The 21283-nt window shown below is 34.6% G+C and overlaps 2 protein-coding genes across 2 annotated transcripts in view; one reads left to right on the plus strand and one right to left on the minus strand.

Moving 5' to 3' along the window:
• The window catches only part of hspa12a (heat shock protein 12A), a 25669-nt gene extending 20226 nt beyond the window's left edge, over positions 1-5443 (minus strand). Inside the window, exon 1 of the mRNA XM_073826555.1 lies at positions 5423-5443. Coding sequence (XP_073682656.1) covers positions 5423-5443 — 21 coding nt within the window. The remainder of the gene's footprint in view (positions 1-5422) is intronic.
• On the plus strand, positions 4643-20921 carry eno4 (enolase 4). The gene is made up of 12 exons (XM_073827583.1): positions 4643-4781; positions 13366-13562; positions 13668-13816; positions 14597-14766; positions 17091-17219; positions 17369-17440; positions 19286-19444; positions 19534-19659; positions 19770-19962; positions 20088-20140; positions 20586-20703; positions 20811-20921. The coding sequence occupies exons 2-12, from the start codon at positions 13366-13368 to the stop codon at positions 20876-20878; spliced, it is 1434 nt and encodes a 477-aa protein (XP_073683684.1). The 5' UTR covers positions 4643-4781; the 3' UTR covers positions 20879-20921.
• Positions 20922-21283: the final 362 nt, after the last annotated feature.

The raw sequence follows: 21283 nt of genomic DNA on the forward strand, positions 1-21283 counted from the left end.
ATATATATATATATATATATATGTATGTATATATATATATATATATATATATATACATACATATATATATATATATATATATATATATATATATATATATATATATATATATATATATATATATAGTTCATATTCCTATGTGCATCAAAACTTGTGTGAAAAAATGTAGAAGGAAAAAAGGAAAAAAAACTAAAAAACAAAATGTTTTGTTATGGCTATATGAAAAAAAGAATCATATTTTTATTAGAGTAACAGATTTCTTGCTGTTAGAACCCAGTGAGCTTGTTTTAACACTTTACTAAGCTTTTTATTTGCTGCTTTCACATCACAAAAATTGCAGTGTTGTTGCATCAATACTAGATTACAAAATCTAAAATCAAATTGCTGCCCCATTTCTGCCAAATATAAGCTGGAGTTCAAAAAGCAACTGAATGAGTCATGTCAAACTGGATTGCAAGTCTTTATTTTTTAACAAATATCAGCTGCAAAAACACAACAGTGTGTTTTCACTTTTGTAGGAACATTGATTTATGAGAGTACTGTATGTTCCTTTTAAATTAGCCCTTTGATGGTCTTTGATGATAACAAACCATGTTAGCCAGTTCAATGCATTCTTCATAAAAACATTTTGGAAATAGTTTTTAAAGTTTCCAAACATATAATAATATATACTAATATGCTTCAAAATAGTCTGGTTCTTGTTTGTTATTAACCATGTGATCATTTTGAAGAAGTTTACTTATGGTCAGGCCTTTGTCCAGGGTGTGGATATATCAAGGCACTGGTTGGGTAAATTCTGCATTTTGAGGACATATGTGACCCTGGACCACAAAACCAGTCACAAGGGTTGATTTTTTTGAAATTGAGATGTATGCATCATCTGAAAGCTGAATAAATAAGCTTTCTATTGATGTAAGGATAGGACAATATTTGGTCAAGATACAACTATTTGAATATCTGGAATCAGAGGGTGCAAAAAATACTGAGAAAATCATCTTTTAAGTTGTCCAAATTAAGTTTTTAGCAATGCACATTACTAATTAAAAATTCAGTTTTGATATATTTATGGTAAGAAGTTTAATAAATATCTTCCTGGAACATGATTTTTACGTAATATCCTAATGATTTTTGGCATAAAAGAAAAATCTATAATTTTGACCCATACAATGTATTTTTGCCTATTGCTACAAATATACCCATACTACTTAAGACTGGTTTTAAGGTCCAGGGTTACATATATGAAAGGAGGTTATTCACTCTTGTTAATGACCTCCTTTCATATATAACCAAAATACAAACAAAGTACATCATTAGAATGGCACACAGGGAGGGACATGCAGCACATTATTGTGGACTAATCAGAACCCACTTATGACAAGCTATCATCAAGTTATATGGATTCAGCATAATTACGATTCTGGGTGACATCTCTTATCCAGATAATCTATTCAAAATCACACAGTGAGGAAAAATTGTTAAATGACTCAACTTAATAGTTTATTTGGCTGGTATTAGTTTTGTACGTAATGTAAAACAAAACAAAAAACTAATGCAAGACATCACTCTTGACATACTGCAAACGTGATGACTAAACTATAAAACAATAACTGTCTTCATAAGAAAAAAAGATCAAAGTTATAACACATGTGCAAAGAATGTTCCCTGACTTGAAACCATTCTTTACTAAATGTATTGAAAATGCTATTGTTAAATACATTTAAAATAATTCAGAATAGGCTATAAGCCTGTGAAAATAGGTAACCTGTGAGGAAGAAAAATCTCCAAAGCCTTGATGTTGTAACAACATGCCCTTAAGTCCACAAGGGGGAAGTGTTCATACAGAATGTCAAAACCTGTATACAGCACTTTGGACATTTTAGGTTTTCCACTTTCACTCTGATTTACACTTTTCACAATTACAAACGCACAATATCTAAAATTAAGCTAAAATTACGGAAGCGTTGAGAGTGTGAAAATTAAGGATATTTAAGCCCACTGATGAACAGCAATGTTACATTAGGCTAACTATTACTGTTTAATCTGTCCAAGTAATATTGTAAGGTGATGAACTACAATTGAATTATTGCGCTTTAGAATGAGTTGTAATCTTTAAGGACTGGCTGAACATCACCGCTCTATCAAGAGAGTTCTCTCAATCGATTGGCTGATAGTAGGCTATCCCTTGTTGCGTCTATGTCGTGCGCAAAGTAATATTTAAACAATACAGCTATTGCAAACACTATTTTTTCACTATTATTTCACTAGCAATGCTGAAGCGATTTACTGAAGCTGCAACGAACATACCGCATAAACCCTTGAACACACATAACAACACAAATACTTGCGCAGCGTTACGCAAAATGCGTGGCTACGCAACTGACTAGAGCCACGCTCATTTGCAGATTCATTTACGTTAGAGAACTCCGGTTGTTTATATTTACTTGCGGACGGTCTGAAAGAGACATTTCTACTTTGCGTTACTGAAAACAATAGGAAATTTGGGCTCTGTGGATTAGACTGTGCATTAGTGTTAAAATAGCTACAACGCGGATGGCTACAGTAGGTAATAGACTGAGACATAAGTTTAAGTGCTATTATATAATTGAGCCACCATTTCGCGTATTAATTTCATAAATGTTTCACTATTGTGCCAAAGATTTAATAATCAACCATTAACAGTTTAATGTAATTTGCGTGACACCTGCTTGATGTGGGAGACCCTATACTTTACAGACTATTGATTTCATATCTACATTGATTTTAAGACAAGTTATAGGGCATGCTTTTTTGTTGTTGTTATTGCGAAGAAGGTTTATATAGCATATATAAAAATAAACTGTTACGAATACATAAATTATTAAATGTTTTTATATTTATGATACAAAAATATCTGGTGGTTGCTTTTTTTTCTGAGAAAACTCTAGGCTACGTTAAGGGTTACACTTCGAAATTAACTCTACTTAAGCTAATTTAAAAAAGCACACAACGCAACAAGGCTAGGCTATAGAGATGCTTTACATGATTTCCTGTGTGTACATCTTTCAGCACTTTACGCTTATTTGTCCCCATTTATTTGGGTTAAATCATACTTGTCTCTTATTTTCCCAGGAAGATGCAAGGTCATGCGCAGGTCAAGGGTTTGATCTTGCTTATGTATTTGCCAGATGGTAGCAGGGAAAGAAAGAATCGAATAATTCAACAAATCTGTCTTTCTCTTTATCTTGGGCAAGGTATCAGAGCAATGCGCTCGACCTGTCCGTGAACCCTTTTTAGTGGGCTTAGGAGAGTGACTTAAACGAGATCGTTTCATTAAGGCAAGAACTCATTATTAATCTAAAGCGTAAGATATTCAAAATAAAATCTGTAATCCGTTTTATACATACCAACAAAATGACTTATTTTCCGTTTTCTTCAGCCGTATTCATTTATTGCCGAATATACTATATTGGGCACTGCACATTAATTGCCTTCTAATACACAATATTTAACTGAAATATAAAATGCAAACGTTTATGGCAAATATCAGAGTTTTAAATAATTCTGATGTGTTTCTGAACAGATTATGTGTTAATTATTTATTTGTATTTTATATATTAATTCATTCCAATTAATACCCTACAAAAGATTATTAAAATAAAAATAATTCCCCCCGACTATTGTCAGTATGATAATGGTTAGAAGCAAATGTAAAGCTAAATAGTATTTTAGTTTGAGCTGTAATAAAAAGTCAGATCTTTCTTGTCATGAACCTTTTTACGCTTTAATTTTTATTACAGACGAATACGTTTTTCGACGTTTAGAACAGTCATGTAGTTGCGCGCAAAGGACGTAAAATCATAAAAAGAAGTTATCAGCAAAACATGTGTGCATTAGGCCTGCATTACCAAATCAAACAAGCCCAATTCTTAAGTTCTAAAACAATTTGAGTCCTCGTGGTCGCACAAACTGGGGGGAAAAAAACTATTCAGATGACACCTGGCAAAGTTTGAAAACATGACTGGGCAAGTGCGCGGCTCTGAAAACATTAATAAGAGCATCAGGCGATGCATCTGGCGGCTTAAGGATGGGACAAGACGCGCTAATTAGGTAGAAATGGCCCTTTTTCCCCGTGACCCTGCGGGACCCTTGGCAAGCTGTTTAACATTAGTTAAGCAATTAAAACGTTTGAATGCAAATGTAGCTTTTGGTGAAAGCTGTGGCCGTGGCTTCAAGTGTATTATTTTCGGTGTTTGTTATGATCCACATGATGCATGCCATATATGAGGTCACAATGTATTATGATGGCACGACAAAAACGCAATTATTGGCGTTACTGGATAACAAAGCAACAAGTGGCTAAGCGTGAGATGGCTGGTCTGTGCTTGACAAGAATAAATATCGATAAAACATTCGGTTTACGTGGTAGAATTTTATGAAAACTAAATGTTGCAACGTTGCTTGAGGCTCCAAGAAGTTCTGCAAGGAGGAACAAAACAGACAACAAATCTATCTGGGAGTGTCTGACCCACCGGCAGTCACATGTCTTGACAATGTGGATGTTTCCAGCTTTAACACTCTTGAAAAGCCTGGAGTCCTTCACAAGGCCCAGCGGTCGCCCCAAAGCGGGCACAAGGTGTTTTAGGCACAGCTTAGCAGGGTATTACGACTGTGTTTGTTTGGTAACTCTAACGTCGTCTTGTGCTTATTAAATGATTCTCTTATGCAGTACAGAGCTGGACATATGGGCTTGGTTTGTCTCTATCACTTAAAGGAAGTGTCTATGGAAGTATCTTCTCCGAAATGTAAGTCAATAAAAATTCTTAATCACAGGCAGTGAATGTTAATTTTCATATTTATAGGCTACTTTATGTTTTGCATTGTAGTCTCATAATTAGACATGTTATATAGGTCAATGCTACAAATGTAGCTAATAAATCACTGCAACGTAATTTATTAAACAAATGTTATATTTGTCTATAGTTTTCAGGCAGTTAACCTGAATTTTCTGACTCGAATTAAATTCAAAATATTTATATTCGCGTAAGCGGGGTAATATATAAAAAGAAAATATGCGTTTGGGAACTGAATGCATGTGTAGATTGAGCCTGGGACTGCGCAGACGCGGCCGGCTGGTGGCGACAGTAACTTGAACTCGGAGGTGACCGCACAGTCTAATGGCATATATGCTCAGATATCTGCTTTGAGTGATTTTAGATCAAGATATTTGAAAACATTTGTGTGCAAGGACCACATGGTTTGTGTGAATCTCAATGCTCTGAGTAAAGTTTACCTGCTTCATGAAATACATAGCAGGTGTTTTCCCACTTGTTCATCATCAGATGTTACGCATTCCCGTGCGCATTGCATTAGAGACTAGCAAAGCTACTGGACTGCATCCTAATTGATTTCTGTGTGGATGTTTACTGTGTTTTCCTCCTGATACCTCATACTGCTTTTGCGCCATGCGGAAATGAGGCTCGGTTCATGTTTAAGCAAGCATATTTTGTTGTGTCAGATTTTGCTTGTGTCTGCCCCATCTGCACGACCCAGCCAAGCGCAGCAAAACGCCAATGAAACGCGCTCTAGTCCGTGACGTCAGTCACGCGGGTGCCCTCTTGATGACTTCCTGTCCTGGAGCGACTGACCTCCGCCTGAACCTAAGTTTAATCGTGAGCAGAAGCGCGTGCCACATAGTCACACAGGCGTTTAATTTGGAAAAGGGGAGAAACAGATTGTTTATACCTTCTCCAGATTGTTCCATGTGAATAATGTTCTCTGATTAACAGTATAGATTATGTTAAAATGTCGTTAATTTCCTCCTACAATCTCTTTTAATAAGAATACTAGAGCCTAATGCATGTGCTGGGAAAAAAAAATGAAAACCACAGTTGTTTTTTTTATCATTAATCTGGACAAGGTCAACCGACCTTTGGTACTGAACTAACAGCAACGCGTGTTAATTTGTAGCACAGCAAATAATATTTTCGCAAACGAATATTACAATAAACTTGAAGGAAAATGACCTAACGTAAAATAAATAAACACATTAAAATGATGTAAATTAATTGTCACATTTCTCGCAACATATAGGCCTATATGTTAAATGGCTACAAAAAGGATAGAGGCAATGTCGCGTTCGTCTTTCATCAGTTATTAGACTCACCCTGGATTAAATTATTTTTAAAATGCATATAGAAAGTAAAAACTCAGTGCAGAACATGGTTTATTAATACGGCATAATGAGCACAGAAAAAATGACCTGCTCGGTAAAACGGCCAACAGCGGAAAATAATCTGATGTGAGTGCTGGCTAAATTGATATTAAATAAAACACTTTTTTTACTCTTAATTTTTTTACTCCCATCAAAACATTTCAAATAATATCCTCATGTGCCTAATTAATAATTTAAACTGCACGAAAAAGTGTAAAATCATTTTAAAGAGCTCACGCACCCACAGCAAAAAATGTCATGTTAGACAACCAAACAAAAGCAAGATTTGTAAATGTAAATTTCGAAAAAAAAAACTATGATAATTTAATTCAATTATACATTAAACAATAAAATAGTAAGCCTATTTTTTTTAATTAATTTTAACTTTGTATTGGACTTTGCACAATTGCGTAACTATAAAGAGTAGAATTACGCGCTTTAGTTCTATGAACATCACAGAGTGAATTTTTAAAATGAGCAAAACATGTTTATTTTCATTTCAGCTTTTTCTTATAGTGTTGAAAATATTATGTAATGTCAACAAAAATGTTCCAAAACATTTAAATGATCTGAATTATCTGAAAATACCTTAACTTCAGTTTCAGGACTTTTCATGCGTTTTGTTTTTAAAGATTTTTTAATAAATAAACAATAACTTACCATTAATGCTAGCTTTGGCAGACTCTAAGGCAAATTGCTGTTAAAAAATTGTCTTTTATATAAAATTAAAGCCACGGTTAGTATTGCTTTGGTAACTGGCGCCCTGCCGTATAGGCCTATATTCTTTCCATGCAAACAGATAAACAAATACCTTGAGCTTGAGCTCTTAGCAAAATAATTAATATGGACACATGGAATAGATTAGATACTTTAAAAAAATTATATAGGCTACATTATTATGGCAGTAGCACCGCAGATCTTAACACCTTATAGCATTTCTACAAATAATAATGATAAATAATAATAATACTTTATTGTTATTATTATTATCGTTTTATTTTCGACAAATAATGTTCATATTAATAGTAATAGTAGTAGTAGTAATAGGTTTTTAAAAATTTTTTTAAATAGTTGCCCAATTTTTTTCTTTATTAATGGATGATTATAACTTTGTTTATTCAGAACGAAAATGTCTATTAGCCTATGACCGCGGTGGTGTTTTTATTTGGATCATTTAACCTAGCCTACATTACCGCATTCTTCGTTTAATTTTTGTTTTATTTGTTATTATGTATTCTAGTACAACCATTCATGGGTTTCCATTACACAATAATATTTCGAGATATATTAGTGTCTACTTCATAGAAACGACGTAGCTGTTTGCTAAAACATCTATATAGCTATATGTACTTCTGACAACATTTTCACTTTAACAGACGGGTCTCTTAAACACAGAAAAATCTTTGCATTGCCATTTTCAGATATCACATGGGCCGCGAGTGTAACGTCAGTAAGTGTTAAATCCATTAGTTCCGTAAAGCTCTTAACCAACAACCTGACACTGGGAACCAACTCATAATGCGGCCAAATATTTTTATTAATATCTTGTAATAAGTATTTTGGATAATGTTTTTCAGAAACAAAATAAAAATGTTACAACTATACATTACATATGTAAAAGTATTTTAGCCTATATCAATTGTAAATGCGACGTGCTAATTCTTCACTTATTTTTCTGAACATATACGAGTGCGTGTAGTTTTGTATGATGCTTGCTATATCAGATTTAGCCTATTATTAAATTAATTTGAGGCCAGAAATATTCAGCGTTTTTACGTCAAGAGGAATGGAGGGTCCTGTTAGATTTATGGAGGCCACAACAGCGTCAAAATGGATATTGAACTTGTTCCGATTAAATGCGTTATGAAAGAGAAACGCAGACCCAATTCTCGCGGTGTTACATCTGAGGTTGCCGAGCAACCGTAGATCATCAACAAAGCCTGCGAGCGAGGACGCGCACATGACAGCGAAGGACTGTAAACAAATGTAGAAATTCTGCCGTAAACCAAACAAACATGTCATATAAAGCATTCTTGAGCCATAGCAAGGTATCAAAAGAGGACCAGGAGTTTTACGACTTGAAGAACAAAGCCGCAGAGTATTACAGGTCCAACGGCGTGCCGCAGAAGATAGAAAACGTCCTGAACGAGATGTTTTGGCAGAAGCCGGATGATATCTACGGTTATCTGGTGGGACAAATCAACATACCTAAGCTTTATAAACATTTGATCTTAGAATTATGCTGTAGAATTATAAATGACAATTTTGTCATTGCGTGTCCAGTTTCTACCAGAATGAAGTCAGTATTGATGTAGGTCAGATCCCCATAATTACACACCAACATAATGAACTGAAATCAATAACGTTAACTGCCTGCTGCTCTTTTTCAGGCGAGCTATTTTTCCAGGCTCTCCTATACTCCAGTGATTAGTAAAATCACCGGAAGAGAGGTGTTTGATGCAAGAGGATTGACAGCAGTTCAGACTGAAGTGTACTGCATCATAAAAAATGAGGAAAAGGTATATTCTGAAATGTGACCCTGGACCACAAAACCAGTCGGGTCAATTTTTTGAAATCATCTGAAAGCTGAATAAATACAATATTTGACCAACGTACTGTTTGAAAATCTGAAATGTGAGGGTGCAAAAAATCCAAATGAAGTAATTAATGCATACTACTATTTAAAATTAAGTTTTGATATATTTACGGTAGAAAATTTACAAAATATCTTCATGGAACATGATCTTTACTTGATATCCTAATGATTTTTGGCATAAAAGAAAAATCTGTAATTTTGACCCATACAATGTATTTTTGGCTATTGCTAGAAATATACCTGTGCTACTTAAGACTGTAAGACGGTCCAGGGTTACAAATAATGAAAGACAACAAGGTGGATATCAGATCTAAGTGTCTCTGTTTTAATGCTTATGAGGAACTGTAAGCTGGTCGCCCTGTAACCTTTCACCTTTTGCCATTTGCACCATGCTGGACAGTTCGCACAAGAAATTTGTAGTGACACAATGAATTTAGGTCACATACTCATGCACACAGACAAACACAGAACAATTAGAGTTGGAAAGCGTGTGTGTTTATAGTGTGACGCACGTGCCTCACAATCAAGCACTATTAGCATCAGATCACTCTCTGTCTTTTATTCTCCATCTGTTTTGCCTTCTCTCTATCACTGTTTATGTTTGCTGTAAGCATTATGCCTTCTGGCTTAGTGGCCATATTGCAGTTGTGAGTGCTGCTGTTTTAGTTTGGCACATTTAGAGATTATGACAGTAATACATTGGGACAGGGAACAGGGTGACTGTAGGCATGAGCTGGGGGAGGAGAAGAGAGGTGAAAGGAGGAGGGGAGCAGAAAAGCACATAGAAAGGGGAAAGCAAAGTAGGGAGAATTGGCAATGCTCAGATTCAGATCAGTGTTTGGACAGTGCTAGAACGTAATGTCACACTTGTCAACAGAAATTTCTGACTTCTGATAATTGTTTTAGCATTAGCCTGACTGCTGTGAACATTTGCCGTTCCCCTTATGGTGAAAGAAATGCATTGTGTTTAATGTGAAATCCACACATTTTGACATTGAAATACAAAGATCAAGCGGTGAACACCAGGACACATGAGCAACAGTTCATGCACAGATTGTTATATTCAGACCTTGGTCTTTTGAGTCTTAAATTTAGAATTTTGTCCTGACCATGAATGTCTTGATTCGGTAATTTTAGAAGAAATAGCAGTATAAGCTCAAATGTCGTGTGTGTGTGTGTGTGTGCGTGTGTGTGTGTGTGTGTGTGTGTGTGTGTGTGTGCAAAAAAATGTGGAAATTAACTATTATATGTTTCTATTATTAGGGGTGAAGGTGTATCCGTTGCCGTTCTTATTCTTATTCTTCTTCCGTTTCTTCTGCCGCAAGTCTATGGCAGCCCATAGAACCGCTTGCGGGAAAGTTGTATAATTTTGCATTGGATAGTCCCAACATTAACCATAGCAAGTTTGGAGTCTCTAACTCAAACTCTCTAGCGCCACCACTTGTCCAAATTTTCACTTTCTTTTTGCTAATAACTTTTGAACTGTAAGCCATAAAATCAAAATTCTTTTTTTTCTCTGAATCCGTGGGTCATGCCGAGTCGATTGAACACCAAAATTCAAAAATCGTAAGGTTTAGTTTTTTTTTCTTTCTATAATTTATTGTTTGTAAAACCTACTTTTTCAAACTCGTCCTAGATGTTTGTCTGATTTTCACCAAAATTGGCTCAGATCATCTTCAGACCATGCTGGCAAAAAGTTATGGAATTCAAGTTGATTGGACAAACCGTTCTCGAATAACGCGCTAATTAATTCTACGAAAAGCATGCAAAAATGGATGTGAGGCCATATCTCTGCAACGCTCTGGAGTATTGAGACCAAACTTGGTGTGTGTTATAAAAATCATGGCCTGAGGCTACCTGCAGTGTTTCGTCACAGTGCCACCTAGTGGTCAGGAGATATGAAAAATGGCTATTTTTGCTTATAACTTCTCAGTGCTTTGCCAAAAAATCTCAAAGCTCATCCCGTTAAATTCGGAGGAGCATGCCGAGTCGAACCATATCCAATTTTTCCATGTCAGCCATTTTGGGTGTCGGCCATTTTGAATTTAGCTTTAAAATGCTGTATCTTGAGAACGGATTAGCGTATCGTTTCGACATTAATTACAAAAATGTTCGGCCCTGAATGTACATAAAAATTTTGGGGCCAGCGCCACCTTGTGGTCAAAAGTTATAACGAAATTTCGAAAAATGCTAATAACTTATGTGAAAAATGGCTTACTGTAATGAAATTGATCTCAAAATATTCCTTGGGTCAGGCCGAGAACATTGATACCAATTTTGCCAATTTTGGCCGAACTTCCTGTCCACCATTTTGATGAATGTAGAAAACCTACTTTTTCAAAAACTCGGATCATCTTCAGACCATGCTGACAAAAAGTTATGGATTTTGTGTCGATATTCAAAACCGTTTTTATTTAACGCATCAACGAATTTGCTGAAAAGATGCCAAAGCTCATCTGAAGCTGTATCTCTGCAAAGCTTTGAGATATTTGCACCAAATTTTGTATGTGGCATTATCACCTCACACTGATTACTCCACATCAATTAACAGCGCCACCTATTGGTCAAGAGTAATAAACCATTCATTAACTATCAATTATAAATTGTCCAAAAATGCTAATAACTGTAGACAGCATTAGCCTAGTGTAATGAAATTAGTCTCAAAATATTCCTTGGGTCATGCCGACAACATAGATACCAAATATGCCACAGTTGGTCAAACTTCCTGTCCGCCATTTTGATTTATGTTGAAAACCTACTTTTTCAAAACTAGTCCTAGACTGTTAGTCCGATTTTCACCAAAATCGAGTCAGATCATCTTCAGACTGTGCTGACAAAAAGTTATGGATTTCATGTTGATAGATGAAACCGTTTTCGTACAGCGCCTCAACAAATTTTAGGCTTGATGCCAAAATGATTCTGAGGCTTTATCTCTGCAAAGCTTTGACATAAAGACGCCAAACTTTGAGTGTGCCTCTGTCACCTCACACTAAACACACCACATCGATTTGATAACAGCGCCACCTGTTGGTCAAACCTAATAAGCCATTAAATCGTATCAATTCTATATCATTTTTCTGTCGTTTTGACTAAAATCATCCTAAAATGGCTTCTTATTACTTATTGTTGCAGTTGGTCTGCTGTTCCTGCCATCCTTAGCTCCTCATTTTCCCCTTTGAATGCTTGGCCCCGTAATTGCTACTTGCAGCTATATTTATTATTATTATTATATTCCATTGCAATATTGGAAAATACTTTTCATTTTCTAACCATAAAAAAATCTAAAACTATTAAATATGTTTTTGGCAATTAAGATAAAGCAAATCTAATAATAATAATAATAATAAATAAAATAAATATTAAATATTAGAAAAAACTAAAAAATATAATAAAAATTATACATGTTGTCTTGGTAACTAACTAAAATACACTACCAGTCAAAAGTTTTTAATGTTTTTAAATTTCTGCTTACCAAGTCTGCATTTATTTGATCCAAGGTACAGCAAAAACAGTAAAAATTTGAAATATTTTAACTATTTAAAATAACTGCTTTCTATTTGAATATATTTTAAAAATGTAATTTATTCCTGTGATCAAAGCTGAATTTTCAACATCATCTCTCCAGTCTTCAGTGTAACATGGTCCTTCAGAAAACATTCTAATATGCTGATTTGCTGTTCAAGAAACATGTTTTATTATTATTATTATTAATACTTAAAACAGTTGAGTATTTTTTTCACAGTTCTTTAATGAATAGAAATATGCAAAGATCATTTAATCTAGATAAGAGCATTTATCTGAAATAAAAAGCTTGTACACTATACCATTCAAAAGCTTGGACTACTTTTTTGAGGGGAAAAATAAATTAAAGTATTGAGCAAGGGTAGTTAAATTGATCAAAAGTGATGATAAAGACATTTATAATGTTACAAAAGATTTTTATTTCCGATAAATACTGTTATTCTGAATTCTACTCTGCTGTTTTTAACATAATAATAATAAAAGTTTTTTGAGCAGCAAATCAGAATATTAGAATGGTTTCCTAAGGATCATGCGACTGGAGTAATGATGCTAAAAATTCAGCTTTGAAATCACATAAATTACATTTTAAAATATACTCATATAGAATACAGTTATTTTAAATAATAAAAATATTTCCAAATTTTACTGTTTTTGCTGTACTTTGTATCAAATAAAAGCAGGCTTGATGAGAAGAAGAGACTGTTCAAAAACTTTTGACTGGTTAAATTGGTTTAAGTTAATGTACTACAATTACCAAATCTAAAACTGAATTAAAATTAGAGTTACACACAAATATTAAAAAGTCTGAGTAAAACTGAACAAAAACTTTAAATATGAATACAAACTGAACATATTAAAAATATTAATAAATAATTTAAATATTACCAAAATAGCACTGAATATTTTATGTCAAATATTTAGTATTTAGTAACCTAATTAAAATTAATTGAATCTGAACAATAATTTAAGAAGCCTAGTATAGAATTGAATAAATATATAAAATTTTTCAAATTCATTATGGGGGCTCATTTTCAGTGACATCTTGTATCAATCTCAGATGGTGTGCAGTGCAGTGATGAGCAGCCCTAGTGATGTTCTGGCTGATGGTGTGGCAGAGCCAGGGGAGGCATTTTCTACCAGCAGCCAGCAACATCTATCCATCACCACAGCTCTGAAGTGGATCACAGAGCATCTCAGTCCAATGCTGCACGGCTTTAACCCCACTGACCAAACCAATGTAGACAAACTACTCAGGTGATCTCACACACACAGTACAAAATACACAAGCATCACTCAAAGGACATGAAGGTTGCTATGATAACACATGCAGGACTGAGGTTGTGTGTCTCTGTTCTGCAGTGATTTCTTCATGGCACGTTACCTGGAGCACAAGGACAGTCTTAGCATAAAGGAGGAGGACGAGCTGAGAAATGAATCAGTGTCTGAGTCTCCACCCCAAGCCACTCTCACACCTGCCCCTGCCAAAGACAAGAAAGGAGGTGATAAAGGTAAAGGAGCTTAATGTTCTGCCATTTTTAAAGAGTATGTAGCTGTAGGTCAGAATAAATATATCAAAATAGTAGAGGGATCAGAGTCAGGTTAAGTGAGGGTGCCACAGGAGGACAACAACCCATCTTAGTGTACCAAGTCAAAAAACCCGTGTGAGATTCAAAGACAGAAGGTTAAGCAAGATTCCAGCCAATCTCCTGTCATCTCACTGATCTGAGACCCGTTGTAAAAGCAGTCTGAAAGAATCCACACTTCATGAAAAACCCAACTGGGAGCTGCTCTCAGATACATTAGCAGCTTGTACCGATGTGTTTCTATGTGACGCTGACTCTGTTTTCACCTTTTCATTGAATCCAAGCTTTCTTGAAATCTTAGAGAAATCAAAGGGAAACGGATTTAAATGTGCCCCGGGTAACCTTTTCTACTTTAAAAAACCTTTTACCCCTACAGAAATGAATAGTACTTTTGAAAAACATTTTTTAAATGGTGATGGCCTTCAGTCATATCAGTGGCCTAGAAAAAGCTGTTTTATTCTGCATGGAGTGGGTCTTCTCTCGTGGTGGCCGCCATGCTGATGCCGCACACTTGAAGAAATGCTTCTCACTTAATCTCGGTAACCCCAGTATATTAGACATTTTTGCTAGAGAAAAAATCAGGAACTGAAAACTTTGATGCTTCAGCTTTCCTTTAAGATTCAGGTCATATAAGATAATATTGTGCACATCCTTCAATGACCTCTCCATCCCTTGTACTTTCATTTGCCATGTTTTTGTACTCAGGTAAAAAAGGAAATAGTACAGAGAAGCCCCTCCCCCCTGCGGAGACCCCAGTGCCGAGGCTGCCAGGGGCTACAGCGGTGGGTGTGGTTTCTTTAGCTGTGGCAAAAACTGCTGCCAAACTTCGCAGAGAACCCTTATACCGATATATCACATCAGTCAGAGCCCCGCAGGTATGCATTTATTCAATCAAAATAAAAAAGATATGCATTTATTTAATCAAAAACGTAGTAAAAGCAGTAATATTGTGAAATATGATTGCAATTTAAATAGCTATTTTTTTATTTCAATATATTTTAAAATTTAATTTATTCATGTGATGGTAAAGCCAAATTATTCCAGTCTTGATCCTGTAGATTTATTCTAATATGCTTATTTAATGCTCAAGAAACATACATTCATATTTTTTCAGGATTTTTTGATTTATAGAAAATTCTATAGAAGCCTGTTTATGCAACTGAATAAAAAAGATAATTACGACTTTTTATCTCACAATTCAGCCCTTTTTTTTGCAATTGTATGATACAGTCTACAAAATGAAAAAAAATAGTTGCAATTCTGAGTAATAAAGTCAGAATTGTGAGATATAAACTCGCAATTCTGAGAAATAGTTGCAATTCTGAGAAATAAAGTCAGAATTGTGAGATATGAAGTCCCAATGCTGAGAAATATTTTTTTTTCCTTCCTCACAATTGCAATTCTGACTTCATAATATGCATTTGTGTATGCAATTCTGAGAACATATCAGTCTTTTTCTCCCTCAAAATTGGGCTTTATAATTCGCAATTGTGAGATTATATCTCACAATTCTCACAAAAAAAAGTCAGAATTGCGAATTATCTTGCAATTCTGACTTTAACTCACAACTTTATATAACTGACAACTGCAAGTTTATATCATACAATTCTGACTTTATATCTCACAGTTGTGAGTTTATCTCATGCAATTCTGAGAAAAAAAAGTTAGAATTGAGTTTATATTTCGCAATTGTGACTTAATTTCCCAGAATTGCAAATTTATATTGTGCAATTCTGACTTTATATCTTACAATTGCAAGTTTCTATCATGCAATTCTGACTTTATAACTCACAATTGCGAGTTTATCTCACACAATTTTGAGAAAAAAGTCAGAATTGAGTTTATATCTTACAATTGTGACTTAATTACCCAGAATTGTGAATTTATATATTTTGCAATTGCTAGTTTATATCTCACAATTCTCACAAAAAAGTCAGAATTACAAGAAAAAAAGCCAGAATTGCAACATATAAACAATTGCGAGAAAAGTCAAAATTGTAACATCCAAACTTGCATTTGTGAGAAAAAGTTTTTAATCTCACAATTCTGATTTTATAACTCACAATTGGGAGTTTATCTCACACAATTCTGACAAGGTAAGAACTGCGAGATCCATACTCGCATTTGTGCATGTGAAAATGTTTATTGCATTTCTGATTGTATTACTTTGCACTTGCGAGTTTATATCACACAATTCTGACTTTATATCTTGCAATTGTGAGTTAAAAATTTGCAATACCCTTTAAAAAAAAACTTAAAGATTTTTTTGTAACATTATAATTTTCGATGAATTTAATGTGCCTTTGTTAAATGAAAGTACTAAAGGAATAGTTCACCCAAAAATGCAAATGTGCTGAAAATGTACCATCTAAGATGTGGATTTGCTTGTTTCCTCATAAGAAGAGATTTGGAGAAATTTAGCAATACACCACTTGCTCACCAGTGGATCCTCTGCAGTGAATGGGTGCTGTCAGAATAAGAGTCCAAATATTTGATAAAAACATCTACAAGACAACAGTCCATCTATTAACGTCTTGTAAAGTGAAAAGCTGGATGAACATATTTAAGTTCTTACAAACATGCAGCTTTTAACTGCACATTACACTCTTAAAAAAAGCTCCAAAAGAAGTAGAAGAACCATTTTTGGTTCCCTAAAGAACTTTTCGTTGAACAGTTCTTAGAGAACCATTTTGAGGAACATTAAAAAAATCTAAACAAACTTTTATGCATTTAAAAGATGTCATGGATGTTCAAGGTTTTTCAAGGAACCATCAATGCCAATAAAGAACCTTTATTTTTAAGATTGTAGTGGATTACTTTTGGATTACTGTGTTTTTATTTCATTCTGATGGCACATTCACTCCAGAGGACCCACTGGTGAGCAAGTGTTGGAATGCTAAATTGCTCCAAATCTATTCCAATGAAGAAACAAATTCATGTACTCCTTGGATACCCTGAGGGTGAGTAAATTGTCAGCAAATTTGCATTTTTGGGTGAACTATTTCTTAAATTTCTTTACAAAACTAAATCAAAGCACATTAAATCCGAAAAATATTGCATTAGTTAGACAACTTTTTAAGTGTATGTATGTAAGTTATGCATGTTAATCATCAAGTTGGCTTGAAAAGTGTACTTGAAAATTTGTATAATTTCATGTACAGTTTTTATCCTCTTCCTCATTTCCTGTGAACTGCTTTAGAGTCAGAGTGAGATGCCACTGCCTGTGCCCATGATTACAATTCTGAGCTGTGGAAAGAACTCTGTGGGTAAACTCAACCTGCTGGAGGAGGTCATCCTCATGCCCAGCTCATCACAAGGAGTCAGAGAAGTATAAACACACTTAAACACAAACAAAGTAAAGTAGGCTGTGTTCAGCACAGAAGTGTTAATGCTGTGCTGACTGCTCCTACTCCAGTGTCTATACCACTTATCTTCAATGTATGTGTGTGTGTGTGTGTGTGTGTGTTGGTCTTGCAGGTCATTGGCATGGGCCTTGAGCTGCAGTGTGAAATGAGGAGAGTTTTGAATGGATCTGCATATAAAGCTGGGGTAAGGATGCTCTCACAGGGTTTGACTCTTTGACAAAGGGACATAATGTTCTATGCTCCGGCTCACACAAAAGCATCAAGCAGCACACACATTACGTGTGGAATTTTTTTTGATGCTTTGATGGGGTAATTATCTGCACATCACCATCTGAATGAAATAAACAGGCCTCAATCACGTGCAGGGCTTATGAATTGCGATTGAACCACTTAACAGCATGTCACACAATAAATATATATTTATGTTTAGATGGCAGGCTATTACTGGTGCACTGTGCAGCACTACTGTTATAGCCTCTATAAAGACCTTCATAACATTATAGGGTAGGGGTGCTGGATTCGGTTTAGTTTTAACATACCTTGGTTTTCAGTTGAGCTGGTCCAGGCGAGTTTGATTCACAGGTGGAACTGAATTCTGCCAGAAGGCCTCTGTAAAGGACGCATAATGGATTATCAATGGGATATCATATCTCCCAGTTAACACACAAACATACAAATTTCTGGTATAACTTCATGGGATCCAGCAATTTATGTGATTTGCTTTTTGTCAATGTCTATAAAATCATACATGCTGTAGATACAGCTTGACCTGACATCAAAAAGTCAATTTTATGGAAAGAAGAAAAGTAAATGTATTATTTCTACAGTTATCATTAAACTTTAATATGTAAATTTAACAACATCCCTTTTGGCTTTATTTACACAAACTGTGAAATAAATCTAAAATGCATTTCCATTCAGAAGTTTGGTGTCTGTAAGATTTGAATACGTTATATTAAAATATAAGTTTATATTCAATACAGATGCATTGAATCAAAAGTGACAGTACAGACATTAAGAATCTTACAAAACATTTCTATTCGAAATAAATGCTGTTCATCAAAGAATTATTAAGAAATTGTATCACAGTCTTCACAAAAATATTAAGCAGCACAACTGTTCTCAACATTGATAATATTAATTAAAATTATTTAATACGATTTTTTCTTCCGAAAGAAGTTACTTCTGAATGAAAAGAACATTAAAATGAATAGTAATTATAAACATGTAAACTGACTCTGACTAATCTATCACAATTCTGTGGAATATGCTTTAGTGCCTATACATGGTCTTTGAGAAAGAACATTATTAAATAATGATTAACATGTCTGAAAATAAAGAAATAAAGTCCATGTACAATTGAGTATCTTGAGCACCAAATCAGCATATTTGACTTTCTGAAGGATCATGTGACACTGAAGACTGGAATAATGCTAGATGGCTAATTAATCACAGGAATAAATGGCATATTTAAATAGCTTAAACAATTATTATTGTTTTAACTGTATTTTTAAAATAAACAAATACAGCTTTTTTTTGTAAAATAATTTTACTAACCCCAACATTTTGAACAGTAGTGTATGTTAAGAAGTAATTTTGTGATAGCTCTAATAACAATTAAGAAAATGGTATGTTGATGCCAATATTTCTTTATGATGATAAACTATCAATCAAATTTTTGAACAGTAAGATTTTGAATGTATTTAATGCTACCAGGACTGCATTTATTTGATCCAAAGTACAGCAAAACCAGTACAATTTTGAAATATTTTTACTATTTAAAATGACTATTTTCTATTTTAATATATTTTAAAATGTAATTTATTAATTTATTCAGCTTTGATCATAAGAATAAATTACATTTTAAAATATATTCAAATAGAAAACTGTTATTTTAAATAGTAAAAAATATTTCTGTACTTTGGATTGAATAAATGCAGGCTTGATGAGCAGCAGAGACTTCTTTAAAAAACAAATCTGACTGGTAGTGTATATGATATTCCACTATAACTAACCTGCTCTTTCTCAGCCTGTAGGTGTATCAGATGAGGGCGCATTACAGGTGGGGTTTGAACGTCCCGAACAGGCTCTTGATCTGGTGTCAGATTCCTGTGCTAACCTGGAATTGCCTCTGGGTTCAGACCTGCGCTTGGCTATAAACTGTGCAGCACATGGTCTGATGGACTACGTGAGTGAGGGGAAGACAGAACGGAAAAAATTATTCACACATTCATTCAAAACAAGTACAAGTAACCAATTTCTCATGCTGTCTTCTAGTCACGTGGGAAATATGAGGTGGTGTCCGGCTGTCCCAAATCCCCAGATGAATTGGTGGACATGTACGAGGGTCTGATTCATAAATACCCTGCTATCACATCCCTCATTGATCCTTTCAGGAAGGAGGTGAGATTACAAAAACATGTATTTAACATATTTTTTTATCTGGATTAAGCAAGTGTACCATATGTCATACAGCTCATCTGGTTGAACTGACAATGTGTCTCTGAGTTTAGGATGTTGATCAGTGGAAGAAGCTTTCTTCAGTGATTGGTCAGTCATGCTGCCTGATTGCAGATGCTGCATCCAATCTCTATCCTCGCTGGAGTGAAGCAAAACCCCTCCCACCTGGGGTCTCAAGGGTCATTAATAGGCACCACAGTGATATGACAATCTCTGACCTTATACAAAGCATAACAGAGCAGAAAGGTAGGCTCCAAACATGAACAAACAGGACAAAAGAATACAGCTGACAGTAATTTGCAAAAACATAACATCCAAGTCTAAATATATTGACTGTAATAAGTATGTAACTCTTCCCTATGCACACTGAGATGCAGAGACAATGCTGGATGCAGGCAGTGGTGATACATCAATTGTTGACCTGGTGGGTTGAATTCTTGATTTATTTTTTTAGGGAATTCATTTTTCAGTGGCATGCATGCATACAGTCTCTCATCAAGTCTTTTAATAGAAATACAAAAAATTAGATTCATTTAGTTCCTGAATATGTGCCAATGAACATACCAGTCAAACAATGGACGCAGCTCATTAAATTACATTTTTATCATACTGTAGATTAAATGTGTTGCTGAACACAACCCAAATGTTTGAGTCCAAAGAACTGAGACCAATATTTTTTCTAATTTAGTAGAAATTTGTTCATTACAAACTATAGGATCATAGAATAATTAGCACAACAAAAAAACTAAATAATAATATTTCTTCATTTGATTTGTTTTACATTTTTTTTAAATTCCAAAACTTCAGGTTTGATTACATTTTGAGTCGTAGTTTCTTTCCTTTGGACCTCACCGTATGTGTGTTTAAAGGCTGTAGGGTCAGGCGTGTCCTTTCTCAAACTGGGCGGGTTGAGAGGAGGAGAGCGAATGGACAAATACAATCGTCTGATGGCGATAGAAGAGGAACTGGAGCAGGAGGGGATCCTGGGTACTACTTTTCATACATTCTCACACTCACATAATGGCAAGTGGCATAATGGCTATTAGTAGCATCTATATTCAGAAAACAATGTATGGTACCTTTGTGTCTTTCAGGTGCTAGAGAAAAAAAACAGCCTCTGTCTGATCTTTCTGAAACTCCGGAAGCGGCTGTGACTCCGTGACCGTCTCTACATGATGTGACTTCATCTCCTGTCTGTCTGTCTGTCTGTCTGACATTATCACAGTAGGGTTTGTCTGAACTGACTGCATGACATCAAAATGCCTGTTAATTACAATTCACATCAAAATATAATTTTAGTGCAAGATTGTAAACATGTAAACTGACTCATCACGTGCACTATATTCCTGTGTGACATGCTTTTGTGCATAAAGATGGTTTATACATTTAAAAGTAAAATTAAATAAACAATGTTTTTTTTATAAAGCACACCCACAATTTTTAATATATTTTAATATTTTTCACAGTATTTACAATGAACATTTCCAGATAGACTTGCCCACCATATAATTATTTTGTGCGATTTTCCACAAAATTAAGTAAATTTTGTGTGTGCGTAATGTGTCAG

The sequence above is a fragment of the Garra rufa genome, chromosome 21 (genome assembly GCF_049309525.1).
Source record: "Garra rufa chromosome 21, GarRuf1.0, whole genome shotgun sequence".
Taxonomy (NCBI): Eukaryota; Metazoa; Chordata; class Actinopteri; order Cypriniformes; family Cyprinidae; genus Garra; species Garra rufa.